At 37.1% G+C, this 27326-nt stretch overlaps 1 protein-coding gene across 1 annotated transcript in view; it reads right to left on the bottom strand.

Moving 5' to 3' along the window:
- Positions 1–27326, bottom strand: part of LOC122787460 (protein spinster homolog 3-like) — a 517894-nt gene that overhangs the window by 51596 nt on the left and 438972 nt on the right. Inside the window, exons 8-10 of the mRNA XM_044054192.1 lie at positions 26135–26321; positions 18414–18479; positions 10170–10268 (exon numbers count right to left, since the gene is read on the bottom strand). Of these exons, the coding sequence (XP_043910127.1) occupies positions 10170–10268; positions 18414–18479; positions 26135–26321 (352 nt within the window). The remainder of the gene's footprint in view (positions 1–10169; positions 10269–18413; positions 18480–26134; positions 26322–27326) is intronic.

Here is a 27326-nt window from a genome sequence, read left to right as displayed (position 1 = left end):
ATTTGGGCATCCACTGTTATGGTAAGTTTATTTACACAGCTATACTATGTTCATCATATTGATCACTGCTGCACTAATCATAGCTATATGGGTGGATTATCCTAGCTTACTACAATCGGGAGGTAGAAGGAGAAGAGTCCAGGTGCCCCTGGAGAATGTTCTGTGCAAAGCCTGATCCAGACCTAGAGAAGGAATCAAGCCTATAGTGCTTTGTAAAAGTATATACAAAGGACCAAGTTGCTACTTCTAGAATACTTCTATAATCCAACCCTCTCCAAGCCATAGATGAAGCTGAGGCCCTGGGAGAGTGGGCCATGACCCTGCCTGGAATAGATTTATTGTGGTGAATATAGACAATCATTTTGAAATAATCGCTTTTGAAACAGGTTGTCCTGTCTTACCTTCACAAGAAATGAACAAGTGATCTGAAGAGCTGAAAGATTTAGTTCTGCCAGGAAAGTACCTGAGGTGTCTGAGGTCATCCAACTTACGGAGTATCATCACTCCCTCATTTTTTGGGTTCAAAAAAGAAAATGGGGACTGGATAATTTGGCTTCAAGTAAACTTGGATACCACTTTAGATATGACAGAAGGATTATTTACCAAAGAAACTCTGTTCCTGTGGAAAATAAGGTAAGGATGACTCACCAAAAGAGCTTGCAACTCATATAGTCTTCTAACAGAGGAAAAAGTAATCAGTTAAACTGTTTTCCATGTTAAGAACCTCAAGTCATCTAGTTTAACTGGTTCAAAAGGACAAATGTTCACTTCTTTAATACAAAATTAAGATCCCAAGGAGGGCTACTGGTTTTCCTGAAAGCCTCTTATGCAAAGCTCCTTCAAAAACATTTTGACATGAGACTGTATTGAAAGAGGAGGATCCATGGGCAGACATGATGAAATTTCCAATAAATGAACCTTGAGAGAGGAGTAGGAATGGCCATGGGATAGTAACTCTCACAAATATTGTAAAACCAGAGTATAACTAGCCCTGAATGGGTGCTGGTTATGTTGTTTGAACCAAATAGAAAACATTTTCCATTTGCTATTATATGATTTTTTAGTAGCAGGGTTTCTTGCCTCCATTAGTACCCGCTGCACATCCTCAGTAAACAAGTGTCTAAAAGGAATGAAGACCCTATCATCCAGGCAGTCAATTCAACTTGATTGGTATTAGTGTATCAAATACCCCTGTTCTTGTGTGAGTGGTACCAGCAGTTTCTAGAAGAAGGGAGATCCATGGTTCCCTGGGCCAGGACAGAGTCACCAAAATGATACTGGGGGATTCCACCTGTAACTTCAGAAATACCCTGTATATTAGTGGAAAGGGTGGGAAAGCATTCAGGAACATTCCTGTCCAAGGAAAAGAAAAGGCATCTGTATTTCAGGCCTTCTTGTACAGAGTACTGGAGAAGAATTTTACCAGATTCTTCATTGAGGAGGCAAAAAGGTGTACTTGAGAAACTCCCCACAGATGGATCAACTCTTGGAAGATCACCCTGATCAATTTCCATTTATGAGGGTCTGCTCTTGTCCTGCTCAGCTTGTCTGCCACACAGTTTTGTTCTGACAGAATTTAGGATGCCTGTAGAGTGAGATTGTGCTGTGAAGCTAAATCCCAAACTAACATGGTTAGCCTGCAAAGGAGGTACTACCTGGTTCACCTTGCTTGTTGCTGTACCACATCACTGTGGTATTGTCTGTACCAACTTGAAGAGGTCCTATGTACCAAAGGTAATTCAGAGAGTTGAGTGCCTTTATCAGGGCAAGTATCTCTCTTATATTTATGTGTTTTCATCTGTTCTTGGTGTCCCACACACCTTGCATTTTATCCCTCCTGAAACTGCTCCACAAGCAAAGTCAGAGGCGTCTGTGATGGCTGACTGCTTTGGAACAGGGAGGTAGAAAGGGCAACCTAGATTTAGGAATATCTGTTGTCTCCACCAAATGATTTCTCTTCTGGCAAACCTCAGCACTGATGTTTGAAAAGACAAGGGGTATTGGTGCTTAGACCAAACAGACTTCAGATACCACTGTATCGTTCTCATGTGGAGTTTTCCCAGCGGTAACATGAGAATTATAGAAGCCATGAGACCCCAAATCCTGAGGCAATCCCTCACAGTGACCGAAATGTGAGTGGGAAACCCTAGAAAAAGATGTAGATGTAGATCTCTTTTTCTCTTGTGGAAGAAAAGCTCTTTGGACTATGGTGTCTAGTTGACATCCCAGAAACACAATCCCATAAAAAGGAGTCAAGAATGACTTTTCAATGTTCTCATGGAATCGCAGGTTGTGTAAGAGACTGCTCACCCAAGAGACAGATTCTGACACTTTGAAAAGAACTCTGCAAAGATAAGCAAGTAATTGAAATATGGAAAATGTAGATACTATGTAGTCTGCAGTGAGCTATGACTAAAGCTAGACATTTTGTGAAAATTCCTGGTGCAGTGGGTAAGGCAGAGAACTAAAAATGCAATCCAAACACACACAAGCTTAAGAAGTACCTGAAATTTGGCTGAATTAGGATATGATGATAAGTATCTTTTACATCTAGTGTTACCAGGAAACTTGAATGAGAAAGAGAAGGTAACAAGTTGTGAAGTGACACAATAATCAATTTGGACACTATCACAAACAGATTTAGGGAAAGAAAGATCCAGAAGTCATCTCCAAGTATTTTTTTCTTTGTCACTAAAAACATCATTGAATAAAACCCCTTTCCCACCTGGGAAAGGGGAACTGGTTCTATCACGCCCTGGGACAGCGTGTGATTAAGAACATGTTGAAAATAAAACAGCCTGGTCTGGAGGATGAGAAATTGCCCCTGGAAAGGAAGAATTCGATCCCATTGCCATCTGTAATCTTGATGAACGATCTTTAGAGCCCATTGGTCTGCAACTATCTGCTGCCAAAGAGAAAAGTGGACATTCAGACTTTCTGGAAGACAAAAGGGAATGCTAGGGAGGGAGGGGAGGAAACAAAATCTGTTAAATAGTCATTCTGATTCATTGGATTTTTCTTGGTTTTGGCAGCTTCCAGAATTCCTCTTGGAACCCCCTAGCTACTTCTTCTTAAATGTCTGTTTACCTGTATTTTGTTGGGACACTTTGCTTTGTTTCTTACTAAAACTGAATGAGAAGTTACAGAATCCCTTGGATAATTTGGAAAAGGAGGGTTGAAAAAAGCTTACCCCTTCCATCACAATTTCTGATCACCTCTGCAGCAGAGGGGCCAAAATCTAATTTTTAACATCATCTGAGAGGCTCTCAAAACAGTACCAGTGGCCATAGCCCTTGAAAAAGTATCAACAGAGTCATACACACACTATATATAATGAGTAGTGACTTGGGCAATAGAAATTAGTCAGGACAAACCTTAACATATTAGCCTGATAATTCAAAGTACTGAAAATCAAAGTTACAGAAGCATACATTTTTCCCATACTTATCAATAATCTTCTCATCTTTATCAGAAATATTAGGATTGCAACTAAGTGTTTAGCAGCAGAAGGATTAACTAAAGCTACAGCTGCTGGATCAGGTTTTGGAAGAGTATATAAATACCTAAAAGATTCAGGAACTTTGTACATTTTATCCTATCCATCCATCCTCTAATGCTAAAACTTTTCATACAGCAACTTGTATGGAATATAGCCCCTGCCCCACTGCAGTGCAACCCTGGAATGAGAATATTAAATCGGGGGGGGGGTGTAGGGAGCATAACCCCTCACATAATTTTAATGTAGTCACTCTTATATGAAGGTATATCCATTAGAAATGCATTGAGATATATATATATATATATATATATATATATATATATATATATATATCTTTAGTAAAAACTATTGGCATAATGGCACCCAATTTAATATTCTCACTCCAGGGTTGCACTGCAGTGGGGCAAGGGCTATATTCCATTTTTGACCAAATGAAATTCGACCAAGTGAGCTTTCAGTCAAGTGAGCTTTCAGTGCAGTGTAATGCCTGGAATCATTTTCGACTAAATGAAATTTGACCAAGTGAATAGAATCCATATATATATATATATATATATGTGTGTATATATTGGTCCCTTTAGCGAAACAATAAGACGTCAAACTTCAAGTGATTGAAAGCAAATACTTGATTGCTTGATCACCATGCAATCAAAATAAATAAATAAAAGATATTTTTTTTCCATGGGGACAAACCACCTCCTGCAGCACCATATCCACTGCTAATTATATATACCAAGTCTGAGATTGCACTGCAGTGGAGAAAGTGCAAATTACCCAATCCCTGCTACACCGCAAGTCCTAAATGAGTAAGCCATGGCTCTGATATAATTCATACACATACATGCACACACATATACACAGACACACACACACACACACACACACACACACACATATATATATATATATATATATATATATATATATATATATATATATATATATATATATTTATAGAGAGAGAGAAAGAGATTTGGGTCCACCTAAATAGATTGAACATCTTTTTTTGTCAAAAGATTTTCGGGTATGTAAACTTTGTCAAATGTATCTTTTATCAAGTGCAGAGAATGTCACAAGTTGCTGTATGAAAAGTTTTAGCATTAGAGGATGGGTGTGTATGTGGGAGTATATGCAGATTGGGGCTAGAGTATTGGTAGGTAAAGTGATAGCTTTAGTGTTTTGTCAGCATAGAGATGCATGTGGTGTGTGTCTTTTGTAGTGTTATGCAAAGGGTTTTCCTATGGTAAGGGATCAGGTTGGGGCAGATGCAGGGCTATGGTTAGGGCTAATATGCATAATTAAGGTAGTACAGAGTGTGAGGCTGAGCAGAGAGACATTCTTTTATGCCTTTCAATTATCTCAAATGAATGTAGACATTCAAAGTATGTAACTGCCATTTCCCTCTATATTTCCACTATGCAGAAAAGAAGTACATATTTAAAGAAAAGAATTGTTTTGTAAAATAAGATGAGCTTGAATTTAAACAACAAATCCTTTGCATTTTTTACCATTGTTTATGATTATATATTTTTACTATTCTGTATGATTATATATTTTACTTTGGTCTTTTATGTCTGGCATGAGTCATATAAATTCGACTTGTAATAAACTCTAAGAGAAAGAAAATGGAGCAGCAAAACAAGATCAGTTTGGTATGGCCATTCGTTGTATAGCATTAAAATATATTAGGAAGCACTTAGAATGATTATGACACATATGCTGCGGTGGTACGGCGGTAGCGTTGTTACCTCACAGCAAAAGGTTCTCCCGTTCGATTCTCGGCTGGGCTTGGGAGTGCCTTCTGTGTGGAGTCTGCATGTCCTCCCCGTGGTTGGGTAGCATTCGAAAGACATGCGTGCATAAATGGGCATGCCTTCGTTGAAGGTTGAGTGTCGAGCTGGCACCTCGGCGTTTCGTAAAAATCTACTGCTAATCATTAGTGGACCGGAGTTCTGCTGTGGTGACCCCTTACTGGGAGAAGCCGAAAGACAAACAACAGCAACAAGTAAAGCACAGAGTATCATATGATAATGAACAAAACATATTTTACAGTTTTAAGTTGGATTTTTCCTTAAAATTATTTGACCAGGTCATGTAATGTACATTTGACAGTCAATATGATTCAAATCTGTACTTTTAGTCACATTCCTGCACTTTAATATTCATATGGTGTCTCATTTTCAGCTAAAGCTGATGGTTTCATTTATTAATATTTCTATCCTACAGAACACAGATATGTCTACTAATAAAGCCATATGGTCAGCAGTAATCATCCAAAAGACGACATATACTTCACTGTTGCTGACTTTGCTAGATGTTAATGGACACCAGCAGCCAAGAATGAAAAGTACCTGGCCACATCAAGAAGAGATAACAAGCACTAAGGCTTGCTAGCCCATGGGTACTATTTTATAATGTATAGTGAAATCGATTTGTATCTTTATGATTTGCTAACAAGGGAATGGACTAATCTTTATCCATTTCAGAAATTGATGGTGAGTAACCAAGCAATAATGGCTGACAAGGGTAGGCATTATTGGGGAAATAATGAAATAATAAGATCAGACATAAAACATTTTTATTAACAGGAACTTTAAATAAGCCCACCATTCGTACATTATCCAAGCTTTATGTTTGAAGGCAAAATCGCTAAGATTTATTAAATCCTTTGGAATTTACGAGCGCTTTGTGTTCTTCTTTTATATTGAATACTAACCCAGTTTCTGTTCAGGTGGTTTGCTATTTCCCCTGTAATGCCCACCTTGGAAGACATTATTGCACTTAGATAATGGTCTGTCTGTTATATTCATATTATTTATTAGTATATGCATTTTTAATATGTTTTATTTAAACTGTGTTGCTGCTGAATGTCTCAAAGTTTTTATAGCAACTTTTCCCCAAAAATGTCCACCCTGGAGGACATTACCATGTTTGGATAATGGGCTATGTGTTAAATTGTTTCAAATTTTTATTAGTATAAACATTTTTTAATATTTTTTATGTAAAATAGTTTCTCCATCTAATGTTTCAGAGTTCCTTTAGCAAATGTAATTGTTGTTGGAGGAAATATTTTACACCCACAATATAAGTTATGTAAGTATTTAATGGCAATACACATGCACATATACACAGAAACATACCAAAACATGCAGAGGAACAGGCAGACTCTCATACATATACACAGAAAAACACCCACAAACACACATACAGACAGAGACACACACACACACCTGTCCAGTGATTATGGCCACTTTCCTGAATGAATACACGATGTCACCCTGTGATCAAATTAATTACAAAAAAAAAATCGTACATTGCAAGCACTGCAAGCCCCCCATCCCCCCCCCCATGCCTCTCATCTGTCGCTAATTTTGTGGAATGTTTCTGATTTTGCCTCATATTCTTGCTCTGTCTCTTAAAAGTTTTATTTTTGATAAATCACTGAGGTGGACAGTCAGTCAGTAAAGCCAGACATTGTTTTATACTTCTTATTGTTCAGATAAAGCATACTGATGAAACCTCTTGCTTTTCTGCCCTGAATTCTTCAGCAAAGGATTTAGTAGTCTGCACTTCCTCCTTTCTTGCTCACCCACTCTCTCTCTCACACAATCTCACAGACACACACACACACACACACACACACACACACACACACACACACACACACACACACACACACACACACACACACACACACACACACACACACAAACTCGTATTACTTTTTGGTGTCTTTTGTTTTTCAGCTTGATAACTGCAGCTTTTTCAGATGCTTTTAATGAGAGGCATGTAATACAGCAAGCCCTTGTAAGTGCCCTTGCAGTTTAGTTGGTTGACTTTTGTTGTTTTACTTACGTATTTTATTAATTTACTTTTTATGCTCACTATGCAGCAAAGGCATGGTCATCAGGAGTAATTAAAAATGGGATTGTTATTTCTTTTCAGTCTGAACTTCATGAAAGCTTAATATGCTGCTGTGTAGGGGGTAGACTTGTTTTCTTCCAGGCAGTATCTGTACATTAATACCCTGTTGCAGAACGTTCATTCTCTAATTGAGGAACAATGCCTATTTATCCCATTATTTAAAATGTATTAGCCAGAGTAGATATATTTATTTTCCATTTCTGTGAAAGGTTAGCCAAGGCACTAAGAGTGTGAGTGTATCATGGAATAAATAGTGATATAATTCAGTCTGTATGTCATATTGAAACTTATTCAGTTTTTTGGCCTGTACAATTTCTGTTGATTGAGTTCCCATATCTCTGCAGTCCTTTAACTTCCACATCATCAATTGCCACCATAGGCTGGTACATGTACTCCTTTCTAAACCTACTGATTCTCTTGGAGTGTAACATGCAGCAGCTGTCTAAACAAAACTAGATAATAGCCAGATGTAGCTACTGCAGGCTAACAAGCTTTGTTAACCACCAGGTTTTCTAGGTACAATAGCCTGTACTAGTGATATAGAAGGTCACAGCCTGACTACAGCCTGGGCAATCCAAGTTTACCTTGTGACATGCACTTGATGGCACAGACAGGAGTGGATTGCTGTGGTAAATACTAGGAAGAGAGAGCTTGTTGGGGCTGGGCTGGACAAGTGGGATGAGCAGGGTGTGATTGCTCTGGGCCTGAGATGGGTGGATCCTCTAGCCACACCTCATTGCCTACCCAGCCAAATAATGTGTGTGTGTGTGTGTGTGTGTGTGTGTGTGTGTGTGTGTGTGTGTGTGTGTGTGTGTGTGTGTGTGTGTGTGTGTGTGACATCAGCATGCTAGGGATGAGTAGGGCTTAGCATTAAAAGCCTTAGGCATCTGTAGCACAAAGATTCTGCAGGTGATTGGCATCTCCACTCACCCACTCTTCCCACCTCTCCTCTAGGTCCACAATCCCCTTCCAATCTGCTGACAGACCCAGTCAAAGGACATTACTTTGTGAGGAGACCCTCTTCTCCCCCCATCTCTGTGGACTCCAGATCTCCTTCCCACTCTCTGCCAGTGATTCCTCCAAGGATATATAGAAGTGGTCACAAGGCAAACAGACTATCAACTGCAACCAGGGAAGCCCCCTCCCTCCGAAATTTTTTTTTTACCATATTCTACCATAGAGTATGAATGAAATGAGTTCTTGAAATTTATTTATAGAGTGAGTCTTCAAACTCAGAACACAAAGCCCGAAAAGTCTGGTAACTATGTCATAACTAAACACAGCCAGTACATGCTACCACGATTTATAGCACCTCGATGAAGGCTACCAATTTCTTATATATATTTATTACTCAAACACTACTAAAACTATGTTCAGAGTAGTGGCTTGAAGGTAAGTAAGCTTCAAAGCCATACCAGTGCATCAGCTAAGAAGGCAAAATGTAGCTACTGCAGTATTATAATACTTACATTGTTCATTCTTAGTGTGTAACATCAACTCTCCTAAAACTTCATTGCTTACTGACTTTAATTAAAAACATAAGTAGTTTACATTAATATGAAAAAAGATAAAATGTGTTTCTGTTTACTAAGCACAGGATTAATAATTGAAAGTTATAAATCTACCACTTTCACAGACAGATGGCTGCAATGAAAATTTAAATAATTAAAATGTTTCCTTCCTCTGACCCCCGCCCCCATACTGTCTATCAAGTCTCCCCCACACTGGCTACTTTACCTGACCTCTTTATTACTTTAAGTTGTAAAATCTACAGGTTGAGTGTTACTCTCAAAGGTGAGATTCAAGCATTTATATCATCTTCTGCACTGGGGAGAACTCCTCAGCTTTCCATTGTCTTAGTCTGGCTGTGATTGCAGCAGGCTGCTTGCACCAATGGACTCTGACTGCTGCATAGTGTTTGTGCCATTAGGGATGCATGCACACTTCCACACATGCTAGCTTCACCTGTGTTTGTGCCAGTGGGAATGCATGCATACTTTCACACATGCTAGTTCCATCTGTGTTTGTGCCAATGGGGATGCATGCATATTTCCACATGTGCTAGCACCACCTCTGTTTGTGCCAGTAGGGATGTATGCATACTTCCACATGTGCTAGCTTCATTGGTGTTTGTGCCAATGGGGATGCATGCATGCATGCTTCGACACATGTTAGGTCCACCTTCATGCTAGCCTGTGCAAGCAAAGCAAGCATGAGCCTCCTTACAGACAAACCAAAACAGCACCTCACCCCAACACAGGCAAGGCAGCATAAGTCACTCAGTCCCCACTTCCCTGGTGCCAGTTCCTCAAGTACCTGAGAAACAAATTAAATCCATGTTATCCGAGGGGGTAGTCAGAGTTTTATCCAATAAAACCTTGAAACTGGATGCACATTTAGATAATTTGTATCTCAGCTGTTCTCTGACCACTTCAGTAAACTGGTCAGTTATTTATTACCTAAGCATTCATTTCTGACTGCTTTGACACAACAATTGACAGCTATGGTTCAGTGAACATAATAATAAATTGTGGGGGAATATCATGCGGCTAACTATATGGGTGGAAATGGGCAAATAAAATATGTATAAAAAATATATATATATATATATATATATATATATATATATATATATATATATATATATATATATATATATATTTCTGCCAGTATTTGATTTCATCCATATCCATTTCTCACCAGATTCTTTTACAGATTATGAGATTATGATAAGGCTCATACTTACAATTCCTACAAGGTATGGACTTCCTGCATCTCCAAGAAGGTGGCCCACGGTAATCTGAAATGCTTCAGCTGTTGAACGACGTGTTGGGATAACCACATACTAAAAACACAAAATCAAGGGGGCGTAAGGCATTTTTACTAGGTTTAAACAGTTAGTATCTGTTGCATAACTAGAGCTCTCTAATGCACACACACACCAGCATAAGATATTTTTAGATCTGTTTAGTATAGCTGAAACATGGCTTGAACCAAGAATGGCTGGTGTAATAATTGACCATATGCTAGAAAGTCACGATTAATTTATACTCCAGCTTAGCTATGTTAAGACACAAAATGTTATGTATAATAAATGTACGGTGTGCATATATATTTTTTTTTGGTGACACTGTTTATAAAGTATTACAAAAGGTGCTCACCCACCTTTGCCATATGTATAATCTGTGTGTGTGTGTGTGTTTGTGTGTGTATATATATATATATATATATATATATATATATATATATATGTGGGTCTACTTCAACCCATTGAAATTACATTTAACCAAAGCTCACTTACCTCATCCCAGATCTTCGAAATGTCAGTTATCTAAAAGCACGGAAATCCTTTCCCTGTGAAAGGAACCACTTGGCCACCATGGTGAACTTTGCCTTTTCTTCAATGTAGTGCGATCTCGGGGTTGGAATATTTAAGTAAGAGGGTGTTGGGGGGGTGAAGCCTCCCACTTTGGTGGGTTTAGTTTTCGTCTGTGTAGGTTTTTTCTCATGGTAGCCAAGTGGTTCATTTCACAGGGAAAGAATTTCGGCAGTCTGTGCTTTCTGATAACTGAAGTTTAGAAGAACTGGGATCGGGTAAGTGAGCTTCAGTTAAATGTAATTTTGATGGATTGAAGTAGACCCGTAAATTAAAAAAAAAAGATATATATATATATATATATATTTTTTTTTTCCCCTTGTTTTTTTAATAAAAGAAGAAACTTCACCCTTCATTCCAAGAGTTTTCTTTTTTGTTTTTGTTAGTTACCATCACATTTCATTGACTAGCCAGCCTTCCATTATCATTGTAGGAGCATCAGGATGGATTTATAGCTACAGCGGGTCTCTCATCTCAACATAAACATCTGGCAAACAGGACTGTGCAGTGAGATATATTATTAATGGCCTGTTTACCAAACTTACCCAGCTGTGTTAGAGCATGACATCTGGTGACACAGAATGTGTATCAGTACTGGGTCGTACTTCTGTTTGCCTTTTAAATATCAGTAGTCTAACACTGCTGAAACTTTGCAAATCACTGTTCTCCAGAAAATCTTTCTTATAGTAAATATAGTGAAACTACAGGAAGGGGTACATTATATGCTGCAACACGGACTGTTCCAGCAAAGTTGATGGCTTATGATGTGATTCACAAAAAAAAAAATTCCATTCTGCAGAGCAGAAAACAGTGCTCTCTGTTACATATATGCTATGCAAGTAGATTGTAGAGTGCATCACAAATAATTTTATAAAGTGAGAAAAGCTACCAAGCAATATGTCAAGAACAACATCTATTCCGCCATAGAGACTCAAAAAAATATTAAGAGAGATTCATGGCAAGCCAGTGTGAGTGACACTGCTCATCTTTAGAGGTGCACACTTTTCTTCCACACCAATGTATGTACAATAGTGCTCATATATAAGGCTGCCCTCACCCTACTCAGCAAAATATTATTTCATGCTCATATCTATATTCCCCATCATACCATACAGTTCCATGCTTATTTTTGGCGCCCCTTCACATACTATAGAAGAGTACTGTCATACAGTGGTTATTTTCCGAGATGCAGTTATATTTGTCAAAGTCACAGCTTGCCACCAAGTATGTAAACTGTCCCATCCCATCAAAATAACAGGTTATCAACGTGTGCTGTATTACAGTCTGCTTTGTTTGACACTGTAGTGCAGCCTTCCCTTTAGTTACAGTTGTGTGACCAAAGACTTAGCATATATATAGTATCAGCGGTATTGGTGTGGAGCCCTTATATATAGCCATAGAATAAGTTCTTAAAAAGGGATAGTAAACAATAGGCCAACAAGCTTCTTTGTCAGGAACCTCTGAGGTCTTTCCATTTTATATGTCTAGAATGGTATATCCAAAGGGAGCATTGTACTCAATAACTGATCTAAGTAGGACTGTATATAAAGGTATAATAATGTCTTAAGACCTAGATGATAGATGTGTAGATATTAGTTATGCTAAACAGAAGGCATTTCTGACTAATACTGCTACATGAGGGAGGTATCAACCCAGGTTCTAAAATCCCTGCCATCATTATCATTTTGAATTGGAGTATTACCTGTACTGTACACTGAGACAGAGAGAGAAGGAGAGAGAGAGAGAGAGAGAGAGAGAGAGAGAGAGTTGTTAACTAAATGTGATGATGCTACATTTTTTGCATTCAGTTTTATCTCACTTTCCATACTCACTTTTTTATGAGGGTTAGTTCCTCCTGAAATGAATTTGTACAGAGGGAGATTTGACAACAATGTCCAGTTTATAGCCATCTGCAAACTTTGTTAGCAAAGGTCCTGATTCCCTGTCTGGATACTGGATAAGCAGATGCCATAAAAGACTGGTCCCAGTATTAAGCCCTGGGGCACACCACTAGTCACGTCCATACTTTCTGACAAGGCACCTGGCTCCTTAACTATGTAAGTTCTGTCTTTCAGCCAGTTGGCTATCCATTTCATTATGTATAGATTTACTTTCCAGGCACTTCACTTAGTTATGATGCCAGCATAAATTATAGTATTGAATGCTTTAGCCCCATCCAAATAAGCGGTGTGAACAGAATGACCATTGAGTACAGCCCACACTGACCTTATCAAAAATTGAGTAGGCAGGATCTCTCTTGACAAAGCCAAACTAATGTGGGTCTAACCTGATTAGGTTCTTGATATCATAATTTAACAGGTCAAAAATTATGCATTCCATGGTTTTGCAAGTCAAGTTACTCAGGTTACTGAGTCTATAGTATTCCAGGTCTGTGGTAGAAACACCTTTGTGTAAAGGCAGCACCACAGCAGTTTTCCATATTTCAGGGATAAATTGTATACTAAGTTCTAGTTCAAGAATTTAAGGAGAACTCCACAAGGGTATGTTTGGTGCCATTTATTAGGCATTCAGGTAAATTAGTAGGCCTTATGGAAACACTGTTTTTGGTTTTAGAGTCCCCCTTTAGTATGTGTTAGGTTCATGTATTAAGAGAAGTAACAGATTAGGGAATTTATGGAAATAAGATAGTTGTTTCAGAACATTTGCTCTGTCTACTGTGTCTGTGTGGGTGGTGTCATTCAGAACACTGGGTAATGACCTGACCGCCTACACAACTGGGTATTGTATGCATTGCATGACATTTTCTGGGAAATGTATTAATATAATATCTGGTAGTGACAGTTCATTGGAATGGGGGTGATGTCTAATTCTTGAGATAACCATTTCAGTTTGATTTTTTTGATAAGGTGACTGCAGGGAGTTTATGCTTTAAGGAGCCAGTAAAGCCTAAGTTTAAATCACCCATTATAATATGTTTGTTATGTTTAATGTGGTGTAGTAATTTAAGAAGTATAGTTTTAAGAATTGGAATAGAAATGGTGGGGAAATATTTTATTACAGGTCTATAGATTTTACTGTGTCTAGATGCCATTATTGGTTGGGAGACTAGATGGATCAGTATCAGGTGTGAATTACTGCTATCAGTGAGGATAATGTTTAATTTACTAGTATGAAAACATTGCCTCTCTTTCTAACAACTCTTCTATTATCAGTAAAGATAGTGATATTTTTACTAATACATGGTAGTATTTACGAGACTTTTTTAGTCAGGATTCTGTACTTGTGAGTGCAGAAAGTTTATGATAAGGTAGCCAGGCTTCTAGCTGAATCTGTTTGTTATTTATACAGCAAATATTCACAGTGATTAGTCTAAATTGAAAAGGTCCTGGATTTAGATTTGCTTGGAAAAATCTGCAAATATTTTATAGAATGCATAGGAGCATGGCATTACCAAAGCTGAGGTAAGGTCATCTAGATAATTTTATGCATTATAATGTATGAAAGTTAGATTTAGTATGCATATTTTGCACATTTTAATGAGAGTTGTATATTAGAAAGGAATATACCTTCCAGAAAGTTGACAAGTAGGGTACGGGGTTAAGCTGGTATAGTAAGCTTGTAAACTTAAACATGTTTAAACATAAACTGAACATAATGCACACTGTGTTCTGTGCACTCTGTCATTATTTAATGTTTATGCATGTTATACAAAATTTTTATATGTATAGTTATGAAATTTTATATATATATATATATATATATGTGTGTGTGTGTGTGTGTGTGTGTGTGTGTGTATGTGTGTAATAATTACATATATATATATATATATATATATATATATATGTATATATATATATATATATATATATATATATATATAGGCATCCTGGCCAAACATTCAACCCTAATCCCTGTCCCAATAACTCACAACTCGAAACTGCAATGTAATTCAACTCTTATTATAGTACAGCATCTCTAACCAAGAATTCCCCAACACCTAATTCTGACCATGCCAAATAGCCAAGTATCACCACATCCACTTTCACTTTCAAATATGTGCTGTGCCCACATCTTATATAAAACTATTCTTAAACAAATGAAAGGGCCAAAAAGCACCACCAAAAGGCAAAAACTCCTGTGGTATCGATCAAGTAATAAACTGTCATAAACGTATAAAGTCCACAGTAGTTAGCCACGGCACTAAACTTGAACTGTTTGCAGAAGTCCGCGTTAGTGGAGTTTTTCACAGCATTCTCTCTATTGAATTGTGAGCTAATGAAGCGGTGAACTACTGCTTTGGTTTGTGCTCGTGATTTGTTTTTATTGAACTGTGGTTTCAGAAGTTCAGTGTCATGGCTAACTACTGTGGACTTTATACGTTTATGACAGTTTATTCTTAAACAAACTCAAAGCATGCTTGACTTCAGCTGATGACCTTCCAATCAAGTACCTTAAAATAGCAGCTGATAGCAATGCCTATCCTGTCTCAATCCTTAAAAACAGGTCAATCCAGGAATCCCACTCTCCCCCTCTCTCTCTGGAAAAAGTCTCACATTATTCCTTTGCACAATGGAGAAAATTCAACAGGCATTACTAAATTTAGACCTGTAGCAGTCTTACCCCAACCAAAATATACTTGAAAAATGTATTAAAAAATATTGCTAAACTGTCTCCTGTAGGAAGATCTACTATCCCCCACACAACATGGCTTCTGTCCCTCTCAGAGTACTAACACTGCAAGTTTAACCTATATAACTGCTATCAATAAAGCTACAGACAGTGGCAAACTGGTCTTCTCCTTATTTCTAGACTTGTCTAAAGCATTTAACACAGTTTGTCACAGCAAACTTTTACTACAACTGTCCTCATTAGGTCTCTCTCAGCCCACCCTTCTATGATTCAAAAGCTACCTATCTAGTAGGTATCAGTCATTAAAATAGCACTCCACCCTCTCTCCATACCTTCCATTCGCCATCGGTGTACCACAAAGCTCTAATCTTACACTTGGCCTGCATATAAAAAACTACATAAGAAAAGTTCATCAAAAACTAGGAATGGTTTACAGAGCCAAAAACTTTATCACCAATTCAACTAAAACTACATTTGCTACCATTTAAATCCTCCCCACACTTCTTTAAGGAGCTTCCATCCTTACTAACCTCCAGACATCACAAAAACCATAGCTTGAACAATGCTGTAACAAACACCCCTTTTAGAGCCCGCCACTGTATAGCACTAAAAAACCTAAATTGGTTAGAACCACCCCATCAGTTTCTTACCACCTATAAAATTATCCAGCATTCAACTGCTTGTCTAGCACTAAATAACATTCTACATAACTGTTCCCAGTCAGCCATTATGATCCAATGACCAAAATCTCCTGGCTGTCCACAGACCTATTAAATCTGTTGGGCATTGTCTATACTCATACCATGTCATACCATGTTGTGAAGGCCTGGAACTCCTTACTTGTATCCATCTGGTCAATACCCTCCCTCCCATTCTGAAAGACTTCATAGCCAAAAGCTGGGTCTGTTGTTGCTCAGCATCAGGATAAACTGTATCACAAACTGTGAACAAGTACCTGTTCACACCTTATGTCTCCTTACTCTCCATTCTTCACTCACTTCCTTATTTGTATCAATTTCTCTCCCCTGGCTTTCTCTCTAAATACACCATAAGCCTGCCTTTCTCTTTCACTTCATATTGCAATTCCTCTTTTTATTATACTGACTTAACTTTAACATCTCTATAAATTGGCTAAAATTTCTAAAGATATTATATCATTGTCACATAACTTGTATGTATTCTTAACCAATGTTTTTGTATTATGTTTAATTTGGTATAATTATTTAAAGTGTAGATTTTTTGTATTATTATTATTATTATTATTATTATTATTAAAGACTGTACAGTTATTGTTCTTAAAATGTTTTATAATACATTGGAGTTTTTTCTCCCCAGGCCTCCACTGAAAATGGGCTCCTACATAGTCTGACTTTACCGATATATATATATATATATATATATATATATATATATATATATATGTGTGTGTGTGTGTGTGTGTGTGTGTGTGTGTGTGTGTGTGTATGGGTTCACTTTTTAATTTTGAAAGCCCAAAATCCCGGGTTTTGAGATACTGAACTCAAAACATCGAGATTTTGGAATCTTGAAATTAATAAGTACAACAAAAAAAAACTAAAAGAATGTTTTTGCAGGGGGGCAAGTCCCCCTGCACCCCCACACCCCCTGCACTTAAATATACCATCTCTGAGATTGCACTACAGTGAAGAGAATAGTAAGCGGAACAGGAGCGTTACCATTCTCTTCACTATAGCATGCACTCAGAGTTGGTATATTTAAGCAGGGGGGGGTGCAAGGGGGCTTGCCCCCCTGTAAAAACATTGTTTTAGTTGTTTTATTTTATTTTTCTTTTCACTTTTTAATTTCAAGATTCCAAAATTTCGACTTTCTGGGATCGGTATTTTGAAAGTTGAGATTTTGGGCTTCCAAAATTAAAAAGTGGCTTCATATGTATATATATATATATATATATATATATATATATATATATATATATATATATATATATCCATACATACATACATATATAAATAAATATAATTTGTATATGGGGAAAATGGGCTTATGGGGCATTAAAACGTGGAATAATGTGGATTAGAATGCATAAAATTTAGTGAAATAGAGGTGGGTGGTACTAAATCCTGGAGAATTCTGTGGGAGAGTGGTATTATGTAAAATGGGGAATGGAAGTTAGGCACCAACATTAGATAATGGGAAATATTTGGCTGATTAAGTTCTATAATATGGAGAACAGAAGTTACAAGGTGGCAATTAATACTGTTCAAGGGTACATGAAATAATGCCGACTCCTTAAAAGACCAGCCATAATACTTTGACAGCAAAATATCAAGTTATGAAAGACAACACTCAGTTTTAAACTAGCAAAAACTACTTTAAGCAGGTCATCTGTATCTCATGCTCCCATCAGTGTAGGTGATGTGTCCTGTCATACCCCTTTCAAATCAATATGCTAATTACAACTACTATACAATGTTGCACTACCTTGGAGATAGAAAGAGCATTTGATTTTCAATGAAGCCAAGTATTCCATCTACAATGAGACATTGTGACTTCATGGCTAGTCCATTTACTTTATGGAGGTGAGATGGTATATTCCTGCAACATTAATTTGGAGTAAAGTAGAAGGAGCCCCACTGCAATGTTTCCTCTAAGCTTTTTATTAGCAGTGTCTTGTGCACCTGTCCCACAACAGGTCCAGTAAAATGTCACTAAAGCAATGGCGATACTGAATACTGAGAAATGACATGGAGCAGTACTAACCTATGAACCCTATGACAGTAGAATACATTTAATATGGGTACCACTGAACACGTATGCATAGCATCATGAGCTCGACGTTGGCTGCAGAAATCATACATATTCCACTGCTATCATAACAAGAATGTGGTAAACATTTGTACTGCTAAGTTGTGGTCTTTAGATTTGACCTCTTCAATACAAACTTTGACAAATTAGATAATATAGTAAATATTTTCTTTTCATTTCAGGTGCATTTGACACTACACAAAATATTTGCTTTATTAAATAAAAAGTCAAAACACCTACCAGCAGCATGTCTGCTACAATTGCCCAATTAAATGACAGAAATATTTCTCCAATGGTAATAAAAACCTGTGGAGAAAAAACAATGCAGTTTTAAGCAGATGAAAATATATCCATGGATACATGTGTTCTGTGTGGCAGCTGTGCATTCTCTACTAACAAACCTTTCTTCTAGGCAAAGGCACAAAAGTGGCAATGAATGATTCTAGCACAGAATGGGTGCACTCAATAGCATACATGGTGAAGATTTGTTGCATGAAGGAAAAGTATGGTAATTTACAGTAAAAATATTTCAGTCTAAAAAATGTGGAATTTCATGTGTTAATTAACAAAATAGCTGCTGCTGTATGCTACAATGCTGCTTAAAGGGTATAAAATTAATAAACCTCGACTACTCAAACAATGCCACAATTTGTTTAGAATGATTGAAAGAAGCAATGTCAACATTGCTGCATTTACCTTGGGAATACAGTCCGTGGTAACAGCAATAAAAGAAGGGTTTTTACTTTCAACGTTTTTACTCAAAAAATAATTTAAAAGGAGAACTTTCCACAAGAAATTTCCGTTTCTGTTTACTGTATAGATTCATGTCAATCACTTTTATCATAAGACTGAAGCCTGAAACATCTTCATATATGTTAGTATTCAGAGATTATGCAAAGGCTAATCTACTAAAACTAAGTGATGACCAGGATAAATTCAAAAGTCCCTTCCATCTTAATGATCACAGTGCTTCTGCAGAATCCTTCATTGCCAAATTCTTTGCACATTGAAATAGCTGCATAGATGCATCTATCCCCCCTCAGAAACAAATACAATGCCAAATTCAGAAATAAATTCCCATCTTGCGATTTTAATTTAAACAGACTGTATTATAACAGAAAAAAAAATCATTGCTTGGAAAAATAAATCTGTCAAGATGCCAAAAACATTCTTGCTAAACAAAACAAAGAACCCTAAACCCTGATCAAATCAACCAAAACATGATATGAGTTAAAACAATAACCACCCAGGCAAATGATAACCACAAAGCCTACTTTAATTACTTTAAAAATATCAGAAACAATGACCATCACTGTGCAGAGTTAATGGCAGATTATATCATATACTCAGACTCAGAGGACATAGCCAGCCAACTAGTGGACAAATTTAACTCAAATTTCAACCGCCTCTCCCCTCCAATATCCTGAGATTACATACCCATGAGTACACCCCCTTCAAATCTCCCAGGAACAAGTTCTCAAGGTGCTTTCTATGATCAAGGACACTAAATCTATTGGCCAGATTATACATACAAGGCTACCTACTGATCAGCTTGAAATATGACTTGTCTGATTCCCCACAGAAGCTATTCAGTATCAGCCTTAAAACAGACTTTGTTCTGGATGAGTGGAAAATAGCATCAGTAATTCCCTTGCGCTAAGCTAAGGCTTCAATGAACTTAGGTAATTATAGGCCCATAAGCCTGACCAGTCTCATATGTAAGGCTATATGAAAAGGATCATTATGGAATTAATGAATAAGGATAAAGGTAACCTACATACTGTTGACCTGATACAGATTGGATTCGTCAAAGGTAGGTCATGTCTATTTCACCTGGTTGACTTTTTTGAAAACGTTGATGAGGCAATGGACAAGGGCAAAACAGTGCACATCACATATCTAGACCTCCCAAAGGTGTTCAGCACCATCCCACACACAGCTGTTAAAGATAAACTCTCCCCGCTGAATGCCAATCATTATATAACTGATTGGAGAGCAAACTGGCTCACAAAAAGAGCTAGACGTGTACCCCAGGGTTCAGTCCTTTGGCCACTCCTCTTTGGCATTTACTTCTTGGAGGTAAAATTAATGTTAAGGGATTGTCATTGACTAGGTATACAGATGACTGCAGACTGTAAATTTGGTGCCCGTATAAACTTCTGAGAGGACACCCACCTCTAAAAGGGGCTTCCCCAGACAAATAGCAAGTGTCAAAAACATGCACTAATACTAAATGCCAAGAATTGTATAATCACATCCTTCAGCAGCATGACTGCCCTTGTTAACTATCACATTGGAAACACACCCCTGAAATTTGATCCAGTAGTTAGGGATATGGTAACCTATGCCAACAAGGAGCTGTCCTTTGATTGCCACTAATTCAACTGTTCTTAGGAAGTCCTTTTTCACTGCACAGCTTATATGTAAAAGTACTGCATCCAGGTCTAGGGATGCCTTCTTTTCACTGTAGTCATTGCTCACTAGGCTGATCATTTAGTATAATTCCCCTTTCAGTATGTACCTGTCCAAACACTCGGCATTACTGGAATGACCAGAATGTAATCTCACTAGAAAAATCAAGGGCCTAAATTATAAAACTGTGCAGACCATCTCAAAGCCTTGTCCTTCTTCTCAGTATCCTACTGGCTACTGATAGGCCACCTCTGCCTCCCGTACAGAGTTTCAACAGACCCTCTTCTGTTAGACCTTTTACAAACTCACAGATCCAATGGTATCCTAAACACCCACTCAGAAGGGTCTCAGTCTGGTTTTCAAAATAAACAGAACATCTTGGAGGGACAGGTTTGTATGACAGAGAATACCACTTCGATGGAACCATTTTCCACTCCACATATAGCAAAGTACTTTCCTTATTCTGTACAAATGCAGTTTGGATGAATGGATGTCTAACTGCAAATCTCTCCCCCTTGGTTTAACACCTCTGTCCCTCATGGATTGGGAAAACAAGTAAATGTCCCAAAATATCCTTCTTCAACCCATGTCTGGGTTATCCATATGAAAACATTTAAGGGCTAAAAACTACTTTGGAAATGAAAAGATTCTTAAGCTCCTCACAGATCAATAGCCCAGTAAGTAACTATGAACCTATGAACCTACAGATGTCATGTAAGAGTATTCCCTTCCAACAATTCTCACCAGAGTACACTAAATGATTCTTACATATAGTATAACTCCACATAACATTCAGATCCATTTGTAAGTGAATGTATGATGGATGCTAATGCTGAGGTTCTTAAATGAGAAGTTAACTTTTATGAAATTAACATTTCAAATGTAAGGAATATTTAATATGAACATGTTTTCATATTTGCAACTTTTCTGACTGTCACTAATGAACTGATAGGTAATTGTTATTTCAGAATATATACAAGTAGGGAATTGGTCGCATCTTTTTATTTGGAAGAGCATGATAGATGCACTTAATTGAAAATGCTTCTACTCGGTTAATTGCCAAATGGTTTTTCACTTTTAAGTAAATAATTACCAGAGGCCATGGATCATGGGACATGACAAGATTTTAATATCTCATCTGGTAGTTAACCTTTACACAATTTAGTATGTTGTTTAAGACTGGATTGCAATGACAAAAGTTTGGAGAGTCAGGTCCATAGTCTTTGCTTTCCTAAAACACACTAGGAATAAAATAAACAAACTTTAAACCTTGTGTGTTTCCCACATAATTGCCCAACTCATACTCAAAAAATTTGTTATTAAAAGAAAAGTGTGCTTTGACATGAGTTAATGTTCTGCATATTCCTGCAGTGAACTTTACAGACCTTATGAAATTTGCAAGGAAGTACAGGATAAATAGGACACAAAAGGAAGTACAGATTTCCCAGTTAGCCAGGTAGATCACTCCTTTTCCGTCACAGTTATAAAATTTCACGGGTCTTATTCTTTGCGTTGTTGTCTATATATCAGTGATTTCACCTTCGGCTATAAATTTACATTGATCACAGTAGCCACATTTATAGATTCCTGCCTTTTTCTTAGTAATGTTTCCTTACTTATTTGCATCTTTGATGGTATTTGCTCTTTTGTATATAAAAACAGGTTTTCACTAAGTCTATTTCTTACCTCAAGAAAGTGAGAAAAAAATATTCCAGTTGGTATTTAAAACATTCTTGGGTGCTAATGAGTCTTAGTTGAAATTCAGGACCAAGGTCTTTTCAAACTTCTTGACAAAAAATGGTCCCTAGTTGTTACCATTTTCACCCATTTTGCTTGTCTGAATAATGGCATAAACTCTGTGCCGCACCCCCCAGTAATTTCATCCCATATTTCATTTATCATTTTTAAGGGATAAACTCTCCACAGAAATGTATTAATAAAAACTTTATTTTCTGTCCAAAACATCTCATCATTTGACATTATCCTGTCCAGTCTAATAAACTGTCCTTTGACTAGGCTATTTTTATGGATAATTACTTATAGGAATAAGAGAATGTCAGCTTACTGTATATACTTTTAATCAAAGTTATAGTAGTTTTGTTCCTGTCATTCAAAAATCTGGTGTAGGAAGTCCAGCAGTTAATATATGTGAAGTTAAAGATATATTTCTGCTCCCCAACCCATAGGACCAAGTTAACATATATGAGGGTACAAGCTGCACCCATAGCAATGCCCTCCTTTTGCTGGTAGAATTCTCTTTTAAAGCAGAAGAAATTGATCTTAAAAGAAAGCTTTGCCAATTTCATTAATAATCTGGTGTCACTGATTGAAAGAAACAGCCACAGACTCTTCTCATTACAGGAGATTGGAGAGTATTGATATGAAATAAACTAAGCGTAAAATGAGTTTTTGTATACAAAAGAACAAATTACATTAAAGATAAGCTAAAAAGAACACGGGAGCTAGGAAAATATTACTCAGAAAAGATAAGAATCTATAAATGTGGCCACTGTCATTAATGTAAACTTGTAGCTGAAGGTGAAACCACTATGAAATGGGCAGTAACAACCGTGACATTATATAGCTGTGGCAGTAAAGGGGTGCTCTACCTGGCTAAGTGGAGCATCTGTACTTCCTTTTATGTCAGGGAAAACCAAAAGCAGCTTCACAAACAAAGGCAATGTGTACATTTATAAGATATAACTAAGAAGAAAAAGGACACCAGTTGTCTTTATCGACACGTTAAAATGCAATATAGAAGATCATTTGTTTTGCATCTTGGAAGCTGTACCAGTTGACCCTATGGCTGGACTGTTGGAGTTAAGAAATCAGATCAGATAACTTGCCTGGCAGCTAGTTTTGGACACAGGAACACCTCCAAATGACTGTATTTCCATTAGCAGCATCTTAAAAATGAGAGCTGCAATAGTATATTTTAGCAACAGACTGACATTTTTAACCTCGGCTTTATGCCACTGAAATATTTCTAAACAGAGTTTTTATTACAATTATTTTTACTTTGTTTACATTAAGAAATATCTGTTTTTTACTACTTGTATTTCACTAATTAGTATTTTAAAGGATTTTTCATCTGTTGCCTTTAAATTTCAAATACCATGAATGTCAGATGGCTATTTATATAAATATGTGTGATTGTAAGTTGTATTCTGTTCTAAAGTAGTTATTTACCTGGATGAAAGCATTAAAATGTTAAATAAAACTGAAATTTGTTTCTACTGAGTCCTGCTTGTTGTCCCAGTGTAACTTTATCACTTTGGTTCGTGGTTCTTACACTTACTTTGATTCATAAGTAATGAAATTGGTTCTTTACCATCCAAAAATAATTCAGGTTATAATAGGACTAAGAGAAAATTACTGTCTTTCTGGTCTCAATTTAATAAATTTATCCAATTTATTGCATAAACTAATCAAAGGCCATGCTACATAAACAACATTTTTTATTTATTGTGGTACTGACGACATAAGATTTATATCACTGAATAATATGAAAAATGTTGTACTGGAAGTTTTAGAAACTCTCAAAATAAATCATATCAGTGTGTGAATAGAGAGAATTATACCCTGCACAAAATGGAATGAATGTTTGCATTCAAAGGCTTTTCTGTTCAACAGTTTATTAAAGCAGCTTAGCACCCTATATTTAGTGACACTTGTTATGTACAGTGGAGATTTCATTCGTAACTATCATATGCCAGGTCAAGATAAATTACATCTAAGTCACTATCATACACATTTTGTTTATAGTAAACTAGCTTCTAAAATTAGGAATTCTTTGTCCAGTTTTTTTAAACACAAAAATATGGATTGTTTAACAAAGGACTCCATAATTTTAAGTGAAGAGGTGAATACTAGTCTAATTGCTCTTGAGACATTTTAAGCCTAGCGAATAACCCAAGTTCAGAACTGTATTTATTTATTTATTTAACATTTGTTTACCAGGAAGGTTTGACTGGGACAGAGCCCATTTTCAGTGGAGGCTGAGGGAGAAACACTCCAGCCACGTGTCTTTGGAATGTGGGAGGAAACTGGAGCACCCAGAGGAAACCCACGTGAATACAGGGAGGACATGCACACTCCGCAGAGACGGCACCCTAGTCAAGAATAGAACTGGAGAACTTCTTGCTGTGAGGTGACAACTAGAACTGCTGCACTACCCTGATTCATACCCTGTATCTTGTATTTATGAGGTGAACACCTTAACCATTATACAAAACCCAGTAGTTTTTATTACTGCAATGCATGGAGTTTGGTAAATAAGCATCTTGACTTTCATTTATTGCAAAATATGGCAAACAGGTAAAATAGCTATAACAGAAGTTTGGGATGCAAGAAAACTTTTGTTTTCTAGAACATGAAAAAATTTAATGTCTTAAGCCATCACAAAATGGTTGAGTTTTGTTGCTGATTTCTAACACTTTCACACATAAGTTAGTACCAGTTAACATAGCCTTTGAGACTGTTGTGGATATTCACACTGCATCTGTTTCTGTCACTTTGAGAATGATTCACTCTCATAGGAAACCTTCAATGGATTTAAAGTGCCACAAGGTATACACTGAATATTTAGGGTCTCAATTCTAGCACAAATTTATTATTATGGTGGACAATTTGAACTGTCCAAAAACAAATTGGAACGATTATACATTAATAAAAAATGAATACGACTTTTTGTGGACATCTTTCCTCAGTTTAATTTGATACAAATGATTAAAAGTCCTACTAGAAGAAAGCATATTATTCTTAAGATTGTAATTACAAATTGTGTCCCTAGAGTTACTACTGTCTTGATCAGGTTGAGAGATATGGTGTGTCATTACATGCACAGTGGCCTTCTATTGCTCATGACTGAATTAGTCAAGTCAATGACGCTCAAAGCTTCACTGCTGCAGGAACTGGATCCTTGTTATGTTTATATTTATTGCATACACAAGTGATATGTAAGTACTTAGTCTTTGTTTTCTGCACTTAAAATGTCTTTGTTGTCTCTGAACTCTCAGAAAAAGAGAACAAGACAGGCATTTTATGTTACTTAGTGATACCTTTTTCAAAGGTGCAGTGAAGTTTGAGTCAGAATAATAAAGTAAGTAAAGCCCCCTAGATGGGATGTTGCATTGAATTTGACTGTAGGTTGTGTTTTCTCATAATCTTTTCAGGCTTCGTGCATGTGTTTCAAAACTGAGTACAGAATCAGTCAGTTTTGGTGAATTTCAGCAGTGGAATTATAATATGAGGTATCTGATATTCTAAGTTTAAAGAGAAACACAGAAATGCACACATGCACGTGCACACACACACACACACACACACACACACACACACACAAAACAATGTTTCTGCACTCATGAACAATGCACACATGGACATATAGAAAAACAGAGTGAATGCGTAACCATAAATATCATCAGTGTCCTATTCTTAAACTGAGGAACTCTCATGTTGCACAAAGAAACCCTGCATAACACTCAAACTAAGCTGTGAATTGTACTTGAACCACTGCTCTGCATCTGTAAGACACATTTGTGACTCACGTAACTTGCTGCTATGCTTGTTTGGGCCAGCACAATAGCAAAGAACAAAGAGGGTGCAGTGATGAGCAGTGCAATTGCACAGATCGTGGGATCAGCGTGTGGGTTCTTCTTGTATCTCCGAGCGATCTCTGCCCCAGCAATCACTCCAATGACTCCTGTTGCAACTGTCAGAGCTCCAAATATCAAACTGTTAGGAAAGAACAGAAAAAGTAAAGGCTAAGTAAACAATGGCAAATCCACGACATGCAGCAGAACAAATACAGGATAAAAGCAGAAGGTAGGTATTGTGAGCAGAATCTTAATCAGTTTTTTGTAGAATATAGTGCACCCATTCTGACAAGCAGAAAAGGGCAGAGATTCCAAAGACTTTAGGTCATTTTAGGATTTGTGTGGAATTATTTATAGGGTACAGAGTAATATATTCATACCTTCTCAGAATTCTTCAGAGCGCATTGATCTTGAATTGCTCTTAGGAGCTAATTATTTGATAGCAAAGTGATTTCTTTGATCCTGCCTGATCCCCTTCAGTCACAACCTGGGCTTTTTCTTATACTACTCCAGGTATAAAATGTTCAAGTGCACTTGTGCGATGTAAAGTAACAAAACAATGTATATTCTTAATGTAGCAGACAATCCTACTGAAGGCTAACTATCTGAATAACTTCTCTTATTCTTGTATCTACAGTATGCCACTGAGGGACGTTTTTCTGTACCCAGCACTTGGAAGAATTTATAAAATTCCATTAAACATGTCATTCATTTGATCTATGTATATAATTATCAAATAACAGTCTTAACCTGCAGGAAGTTTACTTGTCATTTCCTTACATTCAAGTCATTAACTTTACTTACAAAATATTATGGGACACATTCATAATCTTGTTTACACTGTGCTGTGAAGCCCTGCTCAAATCCAGTCCTTACAAACAAGCCCCTGCCAGTAAAGGGATAGATGGGTATCGAGATGTAGAAGGGTTGAACCAGACTGAACACAGTGGTGGCACTTCTATGGTCATAAAAAATGTCAAGTGGAATGGAAGTTAGCCCTTACAAAGCCTTCCAGCTCTGCAGTACTAGGCTAAAGCATGCAGGTCTGGCACCTCAGCAGATCAAAGCCACATTACCAGTAGACATGTCCAGTTGCATATAGAAAACAAACCAAGGGAAAGTAGTCTCAAAGCATAGAATCTGG

The sequence above is a fragment of the Protopterus annectens genome, chromosome 13.part0 (genome assembly GCF_019279795.1).
Source record: "Protopterus annectens isolate FY-2018-M chromosome 13.part0, PAN1.0, whole genome shotgun sequence".
NCBI lineage: Eukaryota > Metazoa > Chordata > Ceratodontiformes > Protopteridae > Protopterus > Protopterus annectens.
Note: the sequence above shows the minus strand (reverse complement) of the source record. Positions and strands in the feature narration are given on the sequence as shown.